This window comes from Geotrypetes seraphini, chromosome 6 (assembly GCF_902459505.1).
Source record: "Geotrypetes seraphini chromosome 6, aGeoSer1.1, whole genome shotgun sequence".
Taxonomy (NCBI): domain Eukaryota; kingdom Metazoa; phylum Chordata; class Amphibia; order Gymnophiona; family Dermophiidae; genus Geotrypetes; species Geotrypetes seraphini.
This window is the reverse complement of record NC_047089.1, coordinates 222107719-222129992: the sequence shown is the minus strand read 5'-3', so window position 1 is coordinate 222129992 and position 22274 is coordinate 222107719. Positions and strand designations below refer to the sequence as shown.

General features: G+C 44.2%; 1 protein-coding gene across 3 annotated transcripts in view; it reads left to right on the top strand.

The window, feature by feature from the left end:
* PEBP4 (phosphatidylethanolamine binding protein 4) overlaps positions 1–22274 on the top strand; it is a 511150-nt gene that overhangs the window by 16465 nt on the left and 472411 nt on the right. For all 3 annotated transcript variants that reach the window (XM_033947612.1, XM_033947611.1, XM_033947610.1), the window contains exons 2-3: positions 7778–7923; positions 15470–15602. In XM_033947612.1, the coding sequence (XP_033803503.1) occupies positions 7778–7923; positions 15470–15602 (279 nt within the window). The remainder of the gene's footprint in view (positions 1–7777; positions 7924–15469; positions 15603–22274) is intronic.

Sequence of the window (22274 nt, the reverse complement as noted above, 5' to 3'; positions counted from 1 at the left end):
ATTCTATAAACTACGCCTAACTTTAGATGCCATTTATAGAATAGTGCTTAAGTGGTTTTTTTGGGTATCAGAATTTTTTAGGTGCTATATATAGAATTCAGTCCTATTTGTCCACGTGGCACTGCCCCTTTTCAGATGGATAAGTTTGGCTGTATAACAGTGTATGTTGAAAATTATACATTTGAATAGCCTGGATTTTTGTTTTCTTGCATGTGGTTGACCTAGTGCAAATTGCATAGGTGTTCCAGATTAATAAAGGGAATGGTTCAAGATATTGATTTACTATTTTTGTCCAGTGTGTCTTTCATAATTAGATTGTAATGTACAGTAGAGAATGACACGGTGGCGGTTTACCCGCGGCCACCGCATTTTAGCCGCGGGTCACCCGCCGAAAACGGGGAAGAAAACTAGCAGTCGCTGCGGCGACGGGGACAAGGCCATTCACCGCCCGCGGGGCGGTGAATGGTCTTGTTCCCCGCAGTGAGGCATGAAGGATCGCGCGGTCCCCGTAGCTCACACCCGCCCGCCCAATCGATTCCAGTGTCCAGCCAGCTCTCTCCCCTCTCCTCACCCCAGTCCGCAGATCCTCCTCCTCGGCGACCCGCACGCTACCAGAGAGCCGCGCACACCCGCCGCTGCTCAGCCTCGATCTTCTGCTCTGACGCAACCGGAAACAGGAAGTTGCAGCAGAGCAGAAGATCGAACACTGAGCAGCCGCGCGTGTGCGGCTCCCTGGGAAAGCGCGCAGGTTGCCGAAAAAGAAAACCCACAAACCAAGGTGAGGAGAAGGGAGAGAGCCGGCCAAACACCAGGATCGACTGGGCAGGCAGGTAGTGGCCGGGGGGACCGTGCGATCGCTAGTGTTCCCGGCTCAAATTGGAAGGAGGGAGTGAAAGGAAAAAGGCTTATATGGATGCAGCGGGGACGGTGACGGGGCGGTGAATGGGATGGCAGTGGCGGTGACGGGGCGGTGAAAGGGATGACGGTGACGGGGCGGTGAAGGGATCGGCGGTGACGGGGCGGTGCAGAGGATGGTGGGCCGGTGACGGGGCGGTGACAGGGACAGATTTTTTCCCCTTGTCATTCTCTAATGTACAGCACTCCGTCCGTCTGGTAGCGCTATAGAAATAATAAATAGTAAGTAGTAGTAAGATTAGGGTTACCAGATTTCCTCTTTGAAAAAAGAGGACACGTGCCCACGCCCCATTCTGCCCCAGCCTTGCCCTGCCCTGTTCCACCCCCAGCCCCACCCCCACACAAACCTTTTGTCTCCTTCCCTAAACTCTGGGCCGTGTTTGGAGGGCTTCCGCACATGCATGGATGTTAACGCGATGACATCATGCTCATGTACTGGAACCGATTCTGTTCAATATGTTTGTGAGTGACATTGCTGATGGGTTAGAAAGTAAGGTTAGCCTTTTTGCAGATGATATCAAGATTTGTTACAGAGTGAATACCCTGGAGAGATTGGAAAACATGAAGAAGGTTCTGCAAAAGTTAGAAGAATGGTCTAACATCTGGCAACTAAAATTCAATGCGAAGACATGCAGAGTGATGCATTTGGGGAGTACAAATCCGAGGGAATTGTATGTGCTGGGCGATGAGAGGCTGATAAGCACAGACGGAGAGAGGGACCTTGGGATGATTGTGTCTGAGGATCTAAAGGCATCTAAACAGTGTGATAAGATGGTGGCTATACCCAGAAGGATGCTAGGCTATACAGACAGAAGATTATCCAGCAGAAGAAGGGAGGTGTTAATGTCCCTATATAGGTCATTGGTGAAGCCATACTTGGAGTATTGTGTTCAGTTTTGGAGGCCATATGTGGTGAAGGATATAAAAAGACTTGAAGCGGTCCAGAGAAAGATGATAAAAATGGTAAGGGGTTTGAGGCAAAAGAGATATGAGAAGAGACTGGAAGACTTTCCAAGCCTATATCAGACAAGAAACATCCTTATCAATATATAAGGAATTTAAAGACCATTCTGTTGACGGATGCCTTTACTTCCTAAGAAATTCTTTTCCTTTAGTACAGAACATTAGCTTTACCCCTCCCCCCCTATTTGTGTGGCCTCTTTCTTTTTTTTGGATATTTTATTTTGGATATTTTTTGGATAATGTTCATAAGAACATAGAGGACAGGGCTGCCCAAGTCCAATCCTTGAGATCTACTGGCAGGCCAGGTTTTCAGGATATCCACAATGAATTTGCATGAAAGAGAGATTTGCATACCAAGAAGGCAGTGCAATAAAATCTTTCTCATACATATTCATTTTGGATATCCTGAAAACCCGGCCTGCCAGTAGATCTCGAGGACCGGACTTGGGCAGCCCTGACATAGAACATAAGAATAGTCTTACTGGGTCAGACCAATGGTCCATCAAGCCCAGAAGCCAGTTCTCCCCTCCCCATCCCCCTTTCTGTTTCTGGTCACTATGTCTCTTTGATTATGTATTTCAATCTGATGTCTTTCTTTTATTTTTAACCCCCCTATTTTTTTAAATTATGGTTTTTAAATTTATTGTAAACCGCCTGGACGTAATGATAGGTGGTATATCAAATAAATAAACTTGAAACTATACTCTAGAGCACTGGTTCCCAACCCTGTCCTGGAGAACCACCAGGCCAATCGGGTTTTCAAGCTAGCCCTAATAAATATGCATGAGAGAGATTTGCATATACAGTGTTCCCCCGGTCGTTCGCGGTCCCGGTCATTCGCGGTATTTTCCGACTACGAACCGCCGACAAGGAGAGGGCAGCGGGAGAAGCAGGAGAGAGCAGCCGGAGTGCCGGCGAGTGCAGGAAATCACTCGCTGTATGCTCTGACCGCCTCTTCCTGCACTAAGTCGGGCCTTATCCAATCAGGAGCTGCTTTGAGCTGCTCTCTCCTGCCTCTCCCGCTTCCCTCTCCAGTCTCCCCCATGAAAAACCATATTCGCGATTTTTCAAGATTCACGGGGGTTCCTGGAAGGGAACCCCCGCAAATATCGGGGGAATACTGTAATGGAAGTGACAGGCATGCAAATCTGCTCCATGCATATTCATTAGGGCAATCCTGAAAACCCGCCGCCTTTATTCTCTAGTCTACAGGCATGTTCCAGGTGTCTAACTTGTCGCTTCAATATGTGCAGTTCTTTGTCAAGTGGGAAACAAACAGCAAAGGAGACTCTGGTGCCCAATGCTTTTTATTTTGTATCGAGACTCGACATGATTGTGTTTCGGCCCCAAATGGGCCTGCCTCAGGAGTCTGAAAACTGAATGATGGTATGTGCACTATTCTTCAAAAGGAGTCAGAAATCAATATTATAAAGCATAAAAAAGTGGCTCTTAAAGCCAAAGTGGCGGTCCTAACAAAAGCTTGGCTGCAATCTTTGTGAACAAACTTTCTTTGAAGCAGCTAGCAGAGAAAAAATACTCTACAGAATAGCACTTGGTTGCTCTGCAATGAAGACTCTTGACAAAGTATTCAGAAGCAAGGAAATAACATGCCAAATGAAAATCAGACTTGTCCACACACTCATTTTCTCAGTGGTCAATTACAGATGCGAAAGCTGGAAACCATAGAAACAAGATAGAAAGAAGATTGACTCATTTGAGCTTTGGTGTTGGAGAAGGATTTTATGCGTGCCATGGACTGCCAGAAGAGCTAACAAATCGATTCTAGAAGAGATCAAACTGGTTATGTCAATTGAAACCCAAATGATGAAGTTATGACTGTCTTATTTTGGTCATACTGTCAGAAGAGAAGAACATTGGAGAAGGACATCATGTTTGGGAAGATTGAATGAACCAGGTGAAGAGGGTGACATGCAATCAGATGGCTGGTCACGAAAACAACTATAGAGATGACACTGGAGGACCTTACGGACTAGCACAAAACTGATTTCTTTTTAGATCTGTAATTTATCAAATTATTAGGACTTGAACAAGAGTTGATGGCACCTAAATAACTAAGGTATTGTTGCTCCTTCATATTTGAAAACATCCCGTAATTGCTTGTCATCAGGAAAATTAAAATTACTCACTTGTGATGGTTGTGCAAGGATAGCAGATCAGTAAGTCACACAATCTATTTACTGTCCCTTTGGGTCTTGCCCTTTTATCTTTTTCTTCTCACCTGTTGAACTAGACTACTTAGGAAACTGAAGACTGGCAAGACTACAAGCATGCAGGAGGATTTGTGCATGCCCAAAAGGTCTTCTAAGAAATTCTGAGACTTGCAGTGTTGGTGCTTGCAACAGTTTCATGACATACATCTGTGACTTGTTGATCTGCTCTCGTCACAGAGCATTACAGTTTAACTTTGCTGTTTCATTTTGGCCTTCTTTCTGTACTAACCATTTTTACAAATCTTAACCCTTGATTTATTGTTCCCTTTACATGTGTATCCCTGCGATGCCTGCATAGGGCTCAATAAGGATGAATATAGGATAGCAATGGGAGTGCCTAAATCAGAAAGTTTCAAACATTTATAAGCACTAATAAAACCTGGAGCAAATGGACCAGCTCAATGCCTTGAGTTTTGTATTCATTTCTAAGCTCAACTTCTGCTCCTCAGACTTCTGCTCCTCAACTGGAGATGCTATGCTGCTTTCACATTTTCTGGCAGAAAGAGATATCTGGCTATCATTTACTGTGGAATTAGATGGAGAAGTGAGGAGCAAAAAAGCTAAGTTAACATATTAGATGATGGCAGATAAAGACCTATGTGGTCCACCCAGTCTGCCCAACAAGGTAAACTCATAACCAGAGGACATAATTTGAGGTTGAGGGGTGGTAGATTCAATGGCAATGTTAGGAAATTCTACTTTACGGAGAGGGTGGTGGATGCCTGGAATGCGCTCCCGAGAGAGGTGGTGGAGAGTAAAACTGTGACTGAGTTCAAAGAAGCGTGGGATGAACACAGAGGATCTAGAATAAGAAAATAATATTAAAAATTTAACTAAGGCCAGTACTGGGCAGACTTGCACGGTCTGTGTCTATATATGGCCATTTGGTGGAGGATGGGCTGGGGAGGGCTTCAATGGCTGGGAGGGTGAAGATGGGCTGGAGTAGGTTTTAACGGAGATATCGGCAGTAGGAACCCAAGCACAGTACCGGGTAGAGCTTTGGATTCTTGCCCAGAAATAGCTAAGAAGAAAAAATTAAAAAATTTAAATTGAATCAAGTTGGGCAGACTGGATGGACCATTCGGGTCTTTATCTGCCGTCATCTACTATGTTACTATGTTACATAACATGATGTGATACTACATATGCATACTTGATTTGTCCTTGGCATTTTCAGCCACGATCGGGATACAAACCATAGAAGTCTGTCCAGTACTGGGTTTTCTTCTCAAAATGAGTCAGATGTATTAAAGAATGCTTTATCAGAGTGGCTTGTCATATGATCAGTGGTATAACAAGGGAAGTTGGCGCCCGGCATTGCCTCACTGTGCGGCCCTGATATGCTCTTCCCCACAACCCCAGCATCACCACACCCCCTGTATCTCTTCACATTTTTGCTGGTAGTGAGCAGGTTGTCCTATGTACTGCTTGCGCCAGCTGAGCCTTCCTTCTAACCTCACTTCTTGGACCCGCAAACAGGAAGTGATGTCATAGGGAAGGAAGAGGGCGGTGCGGGCAGCACATAGGACAGCCTGCTCATTGCTGGCGGAGATTTGAAGAGGTAGTAGGAGTGGGGAGTTCTTATCAGAGACCCCTCTCAGTGCTGAGGTGGGGAAGAGAAGAGCTGCCGGTGCTTCTAAGTTGGCCCTGTCCCCACATCTCCCTTACTACATCTGATTACTTTATATCCATGAGACGGTCTGCTTGTCTTCCACTTTATCATTTACTGTGGGCCATTATGGAACATTGATCTCTGCAGGGCACCTCTGTACATAGATGTTGCAGTGATCAAGTAGATGGGAGGGATGTGAATATGAAGGGGTCTAAAGTAGGGTTGATAACCCACAAATGAAGGCCTATGGTGTTTAAAAGGGTTTTTGGCATTGGAAGCCTAATAGTGAGCAGCAGGAAGTGCCAAGCTGTAGTGAAAATCAAATACAGTACCAGGGGCTCCTTTTACTAAGGTGCGCTAGTGGTTTTAGCGCACGCTACAATGCCATGTGCGCTAGACGCTAACGCCTCCATGGAGCTTGCGTTAGTATTTTCCATGTAGCGTGGGGGTTTGTGCACACTAATCTTCAGCGCGCGCTAAAAATGCTAGCGCTTCTTAGTAAAGGAGCCCTAAGTCTACATGAACGCCCAAGTGAATTATTTCTAAAGATTTTCTAGAGTGCTGCTTTATAAGTGTTTACAGGATAAGTAGTCAGAAATATATTTAGAAAAGAACACTAAGCAAAAGCATCAGGTAACAGGTAAAATATGGCTGATATGAAGGACCTGTTGTTATTTGTATAAATATGTGTTGTATGTTTTTTTTATTTTATATGATTGTTGTTGTTTTTTGTTTTTTTTTTTTGTAAAACTGTTTTAGTTAAGAAATCTTTTAAATAAATAGACATGCCTTTAAATTTGTGCATTGCTTATTATGCACTGGGGTTGTTTTAAAAAGTTAACTTCAAAATATAAATATTTATAGTCGTTGCACAGTAATGTGACTCTAAGAGGGTAATTTTTGTAATAACCTGCCTAATCTGGGCAGTCAGTACATACATGAGTCAACAGATTTTCAAAGGGGAAAGACAGTCTTCCCTTTGTAATTATCCCACTGAAAATAAGCTACACTCACAATTTAGTATCCAAAACGTGTTTGACAAAATTTTCACTCATGATTTTGAAAATTCAAAAGTATGCATGCAAGTCCAAACTCTGCCCCAGCTCTGACCCTAGGAATGCCTCTTTTTGCAGATTTCTGACCATAGAGCAGTGGTTTGTGTGCATAAAAGACTGAAAATACTCGTATTTTAAAACCCAAATATGGAACAGTCAATTCCTGCTTGGACTATATGCAGAAAGTACATTGTTGCCTGGCGTATAGCTTTAGGTAGATAGTGATGTTGGTCCTGAAAAGAAGTAAGTTTACAATCAGCATGCCAAAATATTACTAGCTCTAGGGGCAGTTCAGAAATTGAGGATAGTCTGAAGTAGAGAATGACATGAGGACATATTTTTTCCTGTCCCCGTGGGAATTCATTTTCCCGTCCTGTCCCGGCAAGTTCTTTGCCTGCCCCCACCCCATTCCTGCAAGCTCTGCCTCATCTACACCTTTAAAATCATAAGTGTTTAAGGCGTATGCAGTTAATGCAGAGCTTACAGGAATGGGACAGGAGGGACAAGGACAGGGAAATTGAGTTCCCATGGGGATGGGGAAAAATTTGTCCCCGTGCCATTCTCTAGTCTGAAGGTCTAAATCAGTGGTTCTCAACCCTGTCCTAGAGGACCCCCAGGCCAGTCTGGTTTTCAGGATAGCCCTAATGAATATGCATGAGAGAGATCTGCATATAATGGAGGTGCCAGACATACAATTCTGCTCTATGCATATTCATTAGGGCTATCCTGAAAACCCGACTGGCCTGGAGGGGTCCCCCATGACAGGGTTGGGAACCAATGGTCTCTAGATGAAAGGAAGTGCTTTTAGTTCAAGAAAGAAACCTGATGAATACCTAGTTTCTTTTTAGGATGCATTAAATGTAAATAATTTAAAAGAAAAGTAGAGACACCAGGCAGTTTGCTGGCAGATGGGAAAATTGCTATAATAGGTGGTCTTGTGTTGATTGTGGTCTCCTTGATGTCTTCTACGTTATTGTAACACCTGTAACATTTCCTGACAGGACAGAATGAAGGGATTTACTACTGTTGTGCAGATGGCAGCAATCTTTGGCCTTCTGGCTTATGGAGTGGAGGCTAGTACGAAAAACGATGAGAATGATGAGTGCATATATGAGCGTCTGAGTGGAGAAGATGCCAACTTTTGCAAGTGAGTATTAGTTTCAAGATCGGGGTAAGAAAAAATAATAGCAGTTTTCAGAAATGGAGGTAATCTGAGTTTGCTATAACAAATTATCCCAGGACAAGGAGGCAGCCTATTCTCACATATAGGTGACATCTTGCTTGTAGAAATTCAGAAATTTTGAGTCTGTCACACCGCGCATGCGCGAGTGCCTTCCCACCCAGCACAGGGCGAGTCTCCTCAGTTCTCAGTTTTCTGGGGAGCCAATAAGTCTGTCTTTTACGTTCTGCACTGAACTTCGTTCGCTTCGTGCCTTCTCTTCACTGCAGTTTGTGTTCTTTTTGTCGTGAATCGCTGTGTTATTTTCTGTTTTTAAAAAAAAAAGTTTTATTTTTTCATTGACTGACTGGCGGGGCAAGTCATGCGCCTGCAGCCTGTAGGCTTTGACTTCGCAGCGGCTATCTTCCCTTCTATGTCCCGGCCAGTCACGGGCTTCAAGAAGTGTAGCCAGTGCCAGCCTGCGATTTCCCTCACAGACCCCCACTGCTGGTGTCTTGGGCCTGACCATAGTCTGAAGTCGAGCCCTTAAACATCATTGGGTTCAAGTGGAACAGCTGTTCAGGATGGACTCTTCAGCTACACCTTCGACCTCGATTTCTGACTCGGTCAAGACTTCAACCGGAAGTCCTCCTGTTTCCAGAACCCCGACCTTGAGTCTCATCAGACCTTAATCGTTTGGATCGTCTTTAGCCTCGAGTACACCTGCTTTATTTTCCCCTGAGCTCTCCTCAGGTCAGATACCTAAGCAGAAGCTTCCTGCAGTGGTCCTCAAGCATCAATCTGGCTAATATTCCTTGTGAGGGCAATGACCTCTTTGATGAATCCATAGAGGCCGCCACCAAGAAGTTGTCTGAACATGAAAAATCTTTTGCTTCAATTGTCAGATCAAAGCCAAAGCCAGCTCCTGCAAAAACTTCTCGACCTCTTCCATCCTTCCGGAGGCGCTATCCTCCAAGGGCGGCTCCTTCCACTCGAGCACCCCCCCCCCCCAAGAAACAACAGCAACAGAAGCAACAGAAATCTCAGCCTTCTGCTGCACCTAAGGCTGCTCAGCCTTTTTGACTGTCTCAAACAGAGCATAACTTCCATCGTTCTGTCTCTGTCCTCCCTTCCCCGCCTAGGAGGTCGTCTCCATCATTTTTACCATCGATGGGAGACCATTACATCTGACCTCTAGGTGTTGTCAATAATCAGGGAAGGTTACTCTCTTCATTGAACTCAGGTTCAACCAGAGCTTCCTCCAAGAGAGTATCCTTCCAATCCATCCCAGACTGCCCTTCTGATTCAGGAAGCTTAAACTCTGCTCCATCTCCGTGCCCTCGAAGAAGTTCCTCTGGAACAGCAGAGCAGGGGGTTTTACTCCCGTTACTTCCTAGTTCCGAAGAAGACGGGCGATCTGTGTCCCATACTGGATCTCAGGGCTTTCAACAAATTTTTGGTCAAAGAAAAATTTTGCATGTTATCTCTGGCATCCCTTTATCCCCTTCTATATCAGAACGATTGATTATGTTCTTTAGATTTCAAGGAGGCTTACACTCACATTCCCATTCATCTGGCCTCCCGTCAGTACCTCAGATTTCGGGTGGGGAATCTGCATTATCAATACAGAGTGCTACTCTTTGGTCTGGCATCATCTCCCAGAGTGTTCACCAAGTGCCTAGTGGTGGTAGCAGCAGCTTTAAGGAACCATGGTCTTCAGGTGTTTCCCTACCTGGATGACTGGCTCATCAAAGATTCAGAACAATCACAGAGTACCTGGAGAATAAACCCACCGCAATGAGTTTCTTTCAGAGGTCCGAGATGGGTATCAGATAGCCCAACCAACCACAGCGGTTAGAGGGAAGTATGTTCTTCATATACCCCACGGAACCTCCTCCTCTGTATTTACTCTTTTATATTTTTTTCTTTATATTTAAATATATCTTTTTTATCTTGTCATAATATATCTTGTAATAATATTGTGGATTAGATTAGTAAGCATTCATGCTGCCAGTGCTACATAAATTAGTACTTAGCTTTCAGCTGTACATATTCCCCTAAACGCCGACGCGTTTCGGTTCCTTTATCAAGGCGGCATAGGGAAAGCTGAAACCCAAATGAAAAATTATTAGCACTCTCCGCACAAGGACTACGCTAAAAATTAAATACATAGCACAGCCCTCCAATTGAATGAATCAATACCTTACCTAGTCAAGTACATAACACACAACCGTCAAGCTGGCCAAAAGACAAGCTCCGGCGTGAGAACTCTGAGCTTAAGAACCCCCCCAAAGCTGACGTCATTTCCGGGGAGGGACATATGTTCTCTCAATTAACTTATCTCTCTGGAAAGACACGGATTTAAAGGGACAAAGATCACAAAGAAGTTAAAGGTCTGATTGAGCTAACCAATCAGACGTTTCATTCAACCCTTTAGGGGACATAGTGTCTAACATGAACATCCAGCGGAGTTCACAGCGGTTTAATCTCCGAGTGATGTTCCCACCCTCCCACCCTACAGTAATGCGATCTAAAACACGCCACTTCAGATCTTTTAAAGTGTGGCCGCAATGTCGAACCAACCAATGTTCAACCAATGTCGAACTAACGGAGAGGATTCATTATGAGTTCATTATATTCGCCACTATTTTAAGGACTTGTTAGTTCGATTCTCTAATATATTCGCCACTATTTTAAGGACTTGTTAGTTCGATCATCAAAGATTCAACACCTCAGGGGGTTATTGTAGCGACCCAACGGACTACGTGGTTCCTACAAAGCTTGGGATTCAAAATCAACTTTCCCAAATCCCATCTTCAGTCATCTCAGAATCTACAGTTCATTGGAACTGTTCTGGACACTATCCAGCTCAGAGCATTCCTTCCTCAACAACGTCTAGATGCACTTCTTCAGCTCTGTCATGAAGTGTCTTCCCGCTTTTCAATCTCAGCGAGACAAATGATGGTACTACTAGGTCACACGACCTCCACAGTTCACGTGACTCCTTTTGCCAGACTTCACCTCAGAATTCCTCAGTGGACCCTGGTATCTCAGTGGACGCAGGCTTGCGAGCCAGTCTCTCGACACAGTAGTCACTCCTTCCTTGAGACAGTCTCTCCACTGGTGGATGCTCTCTTCCAATCTCTCTAGAGGTTTACTGTTTCAGACACCACCTCATCAGAAGGTCCTCATGACAGATTCCTCGACCTACGCTTGGGGGGGGGCTCACCTCGACAGTCTCCATACTCAAGGCCACTGGTCCAGCATGTATCGTCAGTGTCATATCAATCTGTTGGAACTCAGAGCTATCTTCAATGCTCTCAAAGCTTTTCAACGTCTTCTTCATGACTAGGTAATCCTCATTCGGACGGACAACCAAGTCGCCATGTACTATGTCAACAAGCAGGGAGGAACAAACGGGATCTCTCCCTCTGTCAAGAAGCTCTAAAGGTTTGGGATTGGGCAATCCTTCACAACACCTTCCTGAAGGCTGTCTACATTCAAGGGAAGAAAAACTGTCTGGCAGACAAATTGAGTCATCTTCTGCAACCTCACGAATGGACACTCAATTCCTCACCTCTTCATCACATTTTTTCTCAGTGGGGAACTCCTCAGATAGATCTCTTTGCATCTCCCCACAACCACAAACTGCCTCAGTTCTGCTCCAGGATATACTCTCCTCATCACCTTGAGGTAGATGCTTTTCTATTGGAATGGACGAATCTCTTTCTTTATGCATTCCCTCCATTCCCTCTTATTCTCAAGACTCTGGTCAAGCTGAAGAACGATCATGCCACTGATAGCTCCTCCTTGGCCGAGACAACCTTGGTACTCCCTTCTACTTCAACTCAGCAGCAGGGAGCCATACCTTCTACCAGTTTTTCCATCTCTGCTTACACACAGTCAAGGATCTCTACTTCATCCCAACCTGCAGTCTCTACACCTGACAGCTTGGTGTCTCTCAACATAACTTCTCTTCAGTTTTCTCAACCTGTAAGAGACATTTTAGAGCTTCTAGAACGCCTGCCACTAGAAAATGCTATCACCAAAAATGGACTAGATTTTCTACATGGTGCAACTCTCATGACATGGAGCCTCGAGATACCTCCTTGGCTTCTGTCTTGGATTATCTTTTGCACTTGTCTACCTCTGGCCTCAAGTCTGCATCTATCTGAGTCCATCTTAGTGCAATTGCTGCTTCCATCAACCTATTGAAAGGAAACCCCTCTCTGCTCATCTGGTGGTTTCCAGATTTATGAATGGACTTTTCAATGTCAAACCTCCTCTTAAACCACCTCCAGTGGTTTGGTATCTCAATGTTGTTCTTGCTCAATTGATGAAGCCTCCATTTGAACCAATATCTACAGTTCATCTGAAATATCTCACTTGGAAAGTGGTCTTTCTCATTGCCCTCACATCTGCTCAAAGAGTCAGTGAACTTCAAGCTTTAGTTGCTGATCCACCTTTCACAGATTTCCACCATGACAAGGTGGTCCTCCATACTCATCCTAAATTCTTACCTAAAGTGGTTTCAGAATTTCATCTCAACCAATCTATTGTACTTCCAGTGTTTTTTCCAAGGCCTGATTCTCACCCTGGAGAATCAGCTCTTCATACTCTGGACTGTAAATGTGCTTTGGCCTTCTACCTGGAACGCACCAAACTACACAGATCTGCTCCTCAACTTTTTGTCTCCGATCTGAACAAGTCGGAACATCCAATTTCTAAGCGTACCATCTCCAACTGGATGGCTGCTTGTATCTCTTTCTGCTATGTCCAGGCTGGACTGCATCTACAGAGTTGAGTCACAGCCCACAAAGTCAGAGCAATGGCGGCTTCAGTAGCTTTCCTCAGATCCACTCCTATTGAGGAAATTTGCAAAGGTGCCACCTGGTCCTCGGTACTTTCACCTCTCATTATTGTCTGGATGTTTTCTCCAGACGGGATGGCCATTTTGGCCAGAGAGTATTACAAAATTTATTCTCCTAAGTTGCCAACACTCCCACCATCCCATTCTGATTAGCTTGGAGGTCACCCATATGTGAGAATAGGCTGCCTGCTTGTCCTGGGATAAAGCACAGTTACTTACCGTAACAATTGTTATCCAGGGACAGTAAGCAGCTATTCTCACAACCCACCCACCTCCCTTGGTTGGCTTTTCTGCTAGATATCTGAACTGAGGAGACTCGCCCTGTGCTGGGCGGGAAGGCACTCGCACAGGTGTGGTGCGGGAGACTCAAAACCTCTGAGTTTCTACAAGCAAGTCTGCTTGCGAGGCTGTCTGCATCCAGGCGTCACCCATATGTGAGAATAGCTGCCTGCTGTCCCTGGATAACAACTGTTACAGTAAGTAACTGTGCTGTATGTGAAGACTTATGAAAGTGAAATGATCATTGGTTATTTCTGAATATTTGTATAATTGTTCTTTGATATTGAAAATGTGCATGCTATGCAGATTAGGGAAGAAAGCTCTTAGATTCATTCATTTTGAATTATACTTTTCAGAAAGCATAATGGAAAAAGTACTTAAAGGGGTGAAGATGGGGACCCTTGCACAAGTAGCATTACTGATGCTGCAGGCCTTGAGAGGAGTCTGTGAAACCTTTTCTTCAATGCCTTTGTTTGTATTGGGTAGGGAAGTGAGAGATCTTTCTGGTGGCCGCTGACCTAGGGTTACCATATTTATTCACGTAAAAAAAAAAAAAAAGAGGACATGTAACCCTGCCCCATCCTGTTCTGCCTCAGCCCTACCCTGTTCCGCCTCAGCTGTACCCCATTTCACTGCCGTCACACCCCAACATGAAGCTATTCTCCTGACCTTTCTTGAGCTTGAGGCCATGTCTGGAGGGCCTCCGAGCATGCACAAATGCAACGCGATGACATCACACACATGCATGCATTCGTGGATGCCCTCCAGATACAGTCCTGAGCTCCTAAACCTGGACAAACTGCCATTTTTTCAGAAAAAATACCCGGACACCCAGACAGTCCTCTAAAAGAGGACATGTCCATGCAAATCTGGACATGGTAATCCTATGCTGACAATTGCTTGATATTCACAATTTACTGGTCAATATTCAGGGTGTGGCAGATGCTGGTTTTTCACTTGCTGACTGCTGCAGGCAGAAATAGGTCCCAATATTGTGCTGGGTCTAGTGTGAGAACTGGCACTGAATATCAGACTAGCCAAGAATGTACCACCGTAACTTATGTGGGCCCAATTTGATCTGATAACCTCCTCGCCCCCTCCTGATCTCCATAACGTGACTCCCTCTCTGATCCCCAATTCTTCCCCCCCCCGCCAATTCATTGTCAAATCATAATCCTCTCCCTGGACTTCCACACCAACCCCCTTCATCCTTGGAGGAGTTCCCTGGTGTCCAATGGGACATGGCTAGAGCAATCCTCTTTTGCTCCTGTTTCATTCTAACAATAATATAGTAAAACTATCACTAGGGGTGGCACCATTTTTAGAACCAGAGCAGGAGCAGAAAAGGGACCGCTCCAGTCCCATACCACTAGATACCAGGGAGCTCCCTAGATAAGTCTGGAGGGGAGGGCATGTTTCTTTGGAGATGCTGTGATGGGTGCAGCTTCAAATTGTGGTGGTGGTGTTCTGATTTGAAGACAAATCAGGGGATTGGGAATCTGAGGGGGGATTATGTTAAGGGGATTGGGGTCCTTTAAAGGTGGTGGTGGGTGTTGACGAGCAGAAATAGAAACCTGGAAATGCTAATCAATTATTCCTTTCCGGCATCCAGCAACCAGGTAACCAGGCAAATATAAGACTGCTAGTTATATGGCCTTATTAGCTATGTGGGCATTGGCCCTAAATATTGCCAGCTCCTCTCTGACTCTGTTCCCATATTGCCTCTCTAGCCCGGTTCTAAAATGGCAGAGTGAAATCCCCGATGGATAAGGCCAAGCAGCCTGTTTACAGTGCTGCCAGCCCAATGCAGCTTTGGATGAAGGTAGGGCTCGCTTGTAGTCGGCGGGGAGGGAAGGATGGAGGGTCATCAGGGGTTCGGCTGCGCAGTGGAGGCGGGGGGGGGGGTACAGGAGGGAGGGTGGGAAAGATAGAAGCTGGGCAAGGGTTCTGCCGCATGAGGGATGGGAGGGAGAGAAGGATAGAAGCTTGGCAAACTTCTGCTGCACAGGGGGATGGGAGGGAGGGGAGGAAAGGAATTTAAGGAAAGAGAAAGAATTGGGGTGAAGGAGAAGAAGGGAGAGATGATCATGTGCATACCCCGAAAATAAGATCTAGTGCATTTTTTGGGCCTAAAATTAATATGACGGTATTTCATGTATAGAGATTCTGATAATCACTAGCCCAATTCCTCTCAAAGCAGAACTGCTAAAGAGCATTTACAGAAGCTGAGCAAATGTAGATGTATTTCCTGTTTTTCTAAGTGCAATTTTAGGTGTATTCCTCCACAGGGCTTTTTGTGAATCAACATTATCAGGTTACAGAAGTACAAGGATAGCTAAGATCAGTCTCAGAATCTTAATATGTTTTTCCTCTTTTACCCTGCAGGAATAATTTTGAAATTGTCTATTCAGAACTGGGAGATGCTTCATGCATTTACATTCCAAAATGTAACCATTATAGGGAAAGAATTGCTAAGGAGTGGAGCTGTCCTACAGTGATATTCACAGCGGCTGAGAAGGTAATGTCCAAAACACACCTATAAGCAGTATAACTAGCAATAATATTGATTCTGTCTTTGCTTTCTTGATCTCTGCTCAGTATAACGGATAAATTTTTGAAAGCTAACAATGCGTGTGTGTATGCATGTGCACACATGTCCCCCTTCTGTACCTTTGAAACTGATGGTTCTCATTCTACCAAACTTTCAGCCAGTTAATAACATGCACGTTTGCATTAGAGTTGATTCACTTTGAGGGCCAATAAAACATGTTCTAGTGCAATAGGTGTGTCATTCTGGACATCAAGCCATGCTGAAGGAATCCATTCCAGCTTTTCAACATCTCCAAGTTTATTTAAAAATTAGATTAAACGCCTATCAAATACTCTGCATTTTACAAAAATAGGAATAAAAGGGGAAAAACAAATTAAAACAAGATATTTAAAAATGGAAAACGTATAGAGGGACACATAATAATACATACATTAAATGAAAGGAAAGGGGGTAGAACTACAATAAATTATAGAAAAGAGAATGTAAATGAGAAAAACAATAGGACAAAAAAAAAATTGTTGCTGGAACCATTGAAGAAAGAGAGGCGAATTTAATATTAAAAAGTGTCTTTGAATAAAAATCTTTTAAGGCTCCTTTAAATTTGTCTAGATTTTGTTCAACTTGAAGATGAGTTGGTAAGACATTCCAGATTGTGGGTGCAGTTATAGAAAATATTGTTGACCGGCGAGTGTTTATAATTTTTAATGAGGGAACCCAGTGCAGATGTTGGCTGGAAGATCTTAAGGATCTGTTAGATTCGTATGGAATGAGAATTTTAGCTATGAAGGCTGGTTTCTTGGTTTAAAGGTTTTGAATGTTAATAAAGTGATCTCCTGCACCAGAGGGCTCTGCTGCCCATTTCAGTTTTTCCTTTCTGATTGGCACTGTTTATTTCTTTATTGTTCAGTCTTTTTTGCTGTGTTTTGACTGATTTTGGTGCTAAGAGCTCCCCTAGTCAAGGGTCCAGTTCTGCCTGCATGGAGGAAAAGCAGACTGAGGTCTGCAGTAGAGAATGACATGGGGACAAATTTCTCCCCCACAGGAACTCAATTTTCCCGTCCCCACAAGTTTTGTTATTGTCCCTGCCCCATTCCTGTAAGCTCTGCCTTAACCACACACTTATGATTTTAAAGTGTTTGAGCAAATGAGGACACAGCTTGCAGGAATGGAACAGGGACAGGAAAATAACTCGCTGGGATGGGATGGGAAAATGAGTTCCCACGGGGACGGGGGAAAAATTGTCCCTGTGCCATTCTCTAACATAGAAACATAGAATATGACGGCAGAAAAGGGCTATAGCTCATCAAGTCTGCCCACGCTAATGACCCACCCCCAAACTTCACTCTGCTAGAGAACCCACATGCATATCCCATTTCTTTTTAAAATCGAGCACACTGCTAGCGTTAATCATCTGCAGTGGAAGTTCATTCCAATGATCGACCACCCTTTCGGTGAAGAAATACTTCCTGGCGTCGCCATGAAATTGCCCGCCTTTGATTTTCAGCGGATGACCTCTTGTGGTCGAAGGTCCTTTAAGAAAGAAGATATCGTCTTCCACCTCGAAGCGGCCCGTGATATATTTAAACGTCTCAATCATGTCCCCCCTCTCTCTACGTTCCTCGAGTGAGTATAGCTGCAGTTTATTCAGTCTTTCCTCATACGGGAGGTTCTTGTCCCGAGACCATCTTGGTGGTTATTCGTTGAACCGACTCGATTCTCCGCACATCTTTTTGATAATGTGGTCTCCAGAATTGGACACAATATTCAAGATGAGGTCTCACCATTATGACTTCGGGCCTCCGGCTGACGAAACCTCTATGGATGCATCCCACCATTTGTCTAGCCTTGGATGCAGCTTTCTCCACCTGATTGGCAGTTTTCATGTCTTCACTAATGATCACTCCCAAATCACGTTCTGCCCTAGTCCTAGCTAAGGTCTCACCATTTAGAGTGTAAGTTCTGCACAGGTTTCTGCTGCCAAGGTGCATGACCTTACATTTTTTTAGCATTGAAGCCTAGCTGCCGAGTCAAGGACCAATGTTCCAATAAGAGCAGGTCCTGCTACATACTGTCGGGCAAAGCACTGTTACCTACTATGTTGCATAGTTTGGCGTCGTCGGCGAATAATGTTATTTTACCTTGAAGCCTTTGAGTCAGGTCTCTTATGTATATGTTGAAAAGGACCGGTCTACTGGTCGGCACTCCACTGGTCACCTCCGATGTATTGGAGGGGGTACCATTAACCACTACCTTCTGGAGTCTACCGCTTAACCAGTCATTGACCCATGTCGTCAATGTTGCTCCCAGTCCCATCGATGTCATCTTGCTCAACAATCTGCGGTGCGGGATGCTATCAAAAGCTTTGCTAAAGTCCAAGTACACGACGTCCAGAGACTTCCCCATATCCAGTTTCCTTGTAACCCAGTCAAAGAAGCTGATTAGATTGGATTGGCAGGACCTTCCCTTTGTGAATCCATGCTGGTGGGGATCCTGTAGATTCTCCTCGGTCAGGATCGTATCTAATTTGTGTATAATAAGTCTTTCCATGGGTTTACTCACTATTGAGGTGAGACTCACCGGTCTGTAATTCGCAGCCTCCGTCCTGCAACCCTTTTTGTGCAGTGGAATGACGTTAGCCGTTTTCCAGTCCATGGGGACTTTTCCGGTACTCAGGGAAAGACTGAACAGCACAGATAGCGGTTCTGCCAGGACATCACACAATTCCCTAAGAATCCTGGGGTGTAGATTGTCTGGTCCCATGGCTTTGTTCACCTTGAGTTTTGATAGTTCGCCGTGGACGCTGCTGGGTGTAAACTTGAAATTTTGAAACGGGTCTTCCGAGGTTTGCCTTGCCTGCAGTTGTGGGCCGGTCCCCGGCGCCTCGCAGGTAAAGACTGAGCAAAAGTATTCATTTAATAATTTGGCTTTATCAGAATTAGTTTCTGCATAATTCCCGTCTGTTTTCCTGAGGCGTACTATCCCATCTGTGTTTCGTTTCCTGTCGCTAATATATCTGAAGAAGAATTTATCCCCTTTTTTAATGTTTTTCGCTAGATGTTCTTCTGTTTGAATCTTGGCCTCTCTTACTGCCGCTTTGACTGCTTTAGACCTGGTCAGATAGTTTTCTTTTGCCACTCTGTTTCCTGTTTGCTTGTAGGAAATAAAAGCTTTTTTCATTTCCTTAACAAGATCCGAGATCTCTGCAGTGAATCACTGGGGCTTGTTCTTCCTCCGTCGTTTGCTTACTGTTTTTGTATAGCGGTTTGTTGCCTCATGCAAAAAAGGAAGAGAAACAGCTATTACCTGCCCATGGCCAATGGACTCCAGAGAAATGTATTTTGGTACTAGAGCCAATATGTTTCATTAGGATAAAAACTTGTATTGAAAAAACATACACTATTAAGGATAACTATGGCAAATTGTAACCTGGAAACTTTATATTTGTTTGTATCAAGTTAGGATACAACCTTGTATTGTAAACTTGTTCTGTAATGTCAAATTGTAACCTGTCAACTATATAATATGTATGTTTAAACTGTAAGCAGTTCTGAGCTCTTTGGGGACAACAGGATAGGAAACAAAATAAATAAATAAATAATCTACATGCTTATTCACACCTTCAAAGAAATGCAGTAAATTAGTGAGGCAACACCTCCCTTGGCTGAACCCATGCTGACTCTAACCTCGAAGCTCTAAGCTGTGCCTTTAGTGATCGACGCTAAACCAGATCTAACCGGTTTAGCATTGAAGTATTTCAGCTACGAATGCACAAATTGGCTAAACGCAGTCTTTTCTGTGTTCTGTAGCAGCTTCCGATAATCATTTCAAAATGTATTCAAATGAGCTCTCTGGACAATGCCCAGACATTGCCTGATGATGCACAAAATGAAGTACTGGCATTTAACACTCCAAATTTAATGACAGGTCTGGAGGTGCCAATAGCGTTGATACAAGTATGTTAGAAGCACGTCTTATGCATGTGTGTCAAAGTGCTTCTCATGCGCTTTTGTTAAAAGTTCAAAAACAAAAAATATGGGGTAAGGGCACCATGTCCCACTGATGCAGTGTAGAAAAAAGCATACATATCTTCCATTTTTGCATTTGTATGACTTCTTGTAAGTAATTCTCTGCCCCTCTCCTTCCCTCCCTCCAATGGAATTGATGGACGCTTATCATGTGCGCCCATGATGCGCTACAATAAGGCATGCCTATGATTCATGCTCATGCATGCCTACAACACAACGTATCTTGGTGTATGCGCACATTTATGCCTCTTACCGTGAACTATTCTGCGCATGTATCAGTTGCTTTCTCCAATGACTGATCGAATGGGATTTCTGCAGACCTCTGTAAATCTTATTTGCATGCAAGGTTCTTTGAGCATCACTTGTTCTTTTGAAACTGGAAAATTTACTGGCACTGCAGTGACTCACGAGATTTTAACATGGACCTTAGAGCATCGGGGTCTCTGTCCCATTACACCATATCTGTCTACATGTTCCATAATTTTATTTTTTATAATGGTTTCAACTATTTTTCCCAGCACTGAAGTCAGTCTCACTGATCTGTAATTTTCCAGATCACTCCTGGAACCCTTTTTAAAAATTAGTGTAACATTAGCCACCCTCCAATCTTCAGGTACTACAGACAATTTTAGCAATAAGTTTCAGATCACTAACAGCAATCAGCAATTTCATGTTTAAGTTATGTCATTACCTGGGATGTGTACCATTCAGTACAGGTGATTTATCACTCTTTAACTTATTGATTTGGTTCAGTATATCTTCCAGATTCACTGAAATTTCCTTTCGGTGAATCTGGAAGACATACTGCATCACCCTTGAAAAACATTTCCAGTTCAGATAGATCTCTTGCATCTTCTTCAGTAAAGACTGAAGTAAAGAATTAATTTAATCAGTCCGCTATGGCCTTATCCTTCCTAAGTGTTTCTTTTGCTCCTTGATGATCCATTGCTTTCTGCTTTTTATATACCTGAAAAAGTTACTGTTATCAGTTTTTGCCTCTTTGGCAAGTTTCTCTTCATATTCCTTTTTTACCTTCTTTATCAATGCTTTGCATCTAATTTGCCAACGCCTATGCTGCTTCTTATTTTCTTCATTTGGATCCTTTTCCCATTCTTTGAAGGATGTTCTTTTGGCTCTAATAGCCTCTTTCACGTCACTTTTTAACCATGCCAGCTCTTGTTTGCTCTTCTTTCCATCTTTGATAATACACGAAATACATCTGGTCTGGGCTTCCACAATGGCATCTACTATAATAAAACGCTAAGCGCACATGCGCACTCCTACCTGCGTGTTCCATGATCTGTATGTCCGCAGCAGGCAGGAGTGTGCACTTAGCATGTGGCATTTTCTGCACAGCGATTTCCCCAGCGACGACTGTGTTTTTCATGCTGCGGATTCCACTGATGAAAAAGAAGACTGCGGCGGTGGAGGTTTACATTTCTCATTTTCCCCAGCTTACAAAAGGAGCCTACATCGAGCCCTGTCCCAGCTGCCTCCGAAAGCAAGGGGCACTTCGCAGATAAGAGGGGAGGAAGCCGAAGAAGTCAGCTGTTTGCCTGGCGTCTTTCCCTTGCCGGCGTGTAGCATCGTCGAAGGCACCGACATTGAAGAAAATGTATTCGCAGCCCTAGCAACCGCCGTGTGAGGAGCACACGAGGCAAGCAAAAATAACTGCCTATTTAGAAGGTTGGGGTTTTTTTACAGCAGTTTGCTGGGCAGGAAGAAATTCTTGCGGTTTGTTTTGGGTGAAGGGTGTGTGCTGGGGAAGCTGTGAACTATCGTGCATTGATTTAGGTAAAGGGCAGGGGTGGGTATGCAAGGGAAGGGGTCCAGGGAGCAATCTTGCTTTCCATTAGGGGAGAAGTGGTGTGATTTGCTGGGGACAAGAAACGATCTTGCTTTCCTTTGGGGGGAGGGGTGTGATTGGTTGGGGATAGGTAGCATCTTGGACAGGGGAAGCAGAGAAGGGAGAAGGAGTACTACTGGACAGGGGGGAGTTTAAAGTAAGGGAGAAAGGCTACTGTTGGACAGGGGGAATCAGGGAAGGGGTGTTGCTGGACAAAGGGGAGGTAAAAAGAAGGGAAAAGGTCTACTGCTGGACATGGGGGAGAAACAAAAAGAAAGAAAGAATGGGGCCAGGGAGAAAGAAAGAAATGCCTAAGTCTACACATCTATTCTAGCGCCCATTAATGTAACGGGCTAAATAACTAGTTTTTAAATAATGTCCATGCATGATTTAAAGACTTAACCTTTGCTGTTGATCCTTTTAGTTTCTTTTAACCAATTTCCTCATTTTATCGTAGTTGCCTCTTCTGTTTGAAAATAAGTTTGGTTGTGTGCATACTTGAAATCGGGCAACTTCTTTCTACAGTTAAGAACACTATTTGAATTGTACCCCATCTGTGTAACACTTGAACAAATCATTCATCTCCCACTGCCTGTTAACTTAGTTATATACAATAATATGTTTCCTTCTATGCAAATCTCTCATGTGGGAAAAATGGCCATCTACTCACAAGATACTGATCACACCGGCGAACATTTCAAGAGGTACATGGAGGGGAGGTAGAGAGGCGGAGAGGAGCTAGCTTCCCCTGCGGCGGTCCCCCCCCCC